The sequence below is a fragment of the Mesitornis unicolor genome, unplaced genomic scaffold (assembly GCF_000695765.1).
Source record: "Mesitornis unicolor isolate BGI_N332 unplaced genomic scaffold, ASM69576v1 scaffold32323, whole genome shotgun sequence".
In the NCBI taxonomy this organism is placed as follows: Eukaryota; Metazoa; Chordata; class Aves; order Mesitornithiformes; family Mesitornithidae; genus Mesitornis; species Mesitornis unicolor.
Genome location: NW_010177205.1, coordinates 9,438 through 9,651, shown reverse-complemented (window position 1 = coordinate 9,651; position 214 = coordinate 9,438). Strand labels below are relative to the sequence as shown.

Here is a 214-nt window from a genome sequence, read left to right as displayed (position 1 = left end):
CCCGGCCAGTGCCCCCTGCTTCCCCAGCCCCTGCGGCGGCAGAGGCTACTGCCTGCCCAGCAACGGCACCCACAGCTGTACCTGCAAAGTCAGCTTCACAGGCAAGAGCTGCGAAAAAGGTAAAGGCCCTCAGCAGCGGCACCAGGACGCGGCGTGGGGCTGGACGCCGGCCTGGCGGTGACCACCGCCCACGAGGGGCTCGACACCATCGGGG

General features: G+C 69.6%; 1 protein-coding gene across 1 annotated transcript in view; it reads left to right on the top strand.

Moving 5' to 3' along the window:
* LOC104538712 (sushi, nidogen and EGF-like domain-containing protein 1) overlaps positions 1 to 214 on the top strand; it is a gene marked incomplete at its 5' end in the record, with an annotated part of 8,633 nt that overhangs the window by 1,856 nt on the left and 6,563 nt on the right. Inside the window, 1 exon segment of the mRNA XM_010182004.1 lies at positions 3 to 119. Coding sequence (XP_010180306.1) covers positions 3 to 119 — 117 coding nt within the window.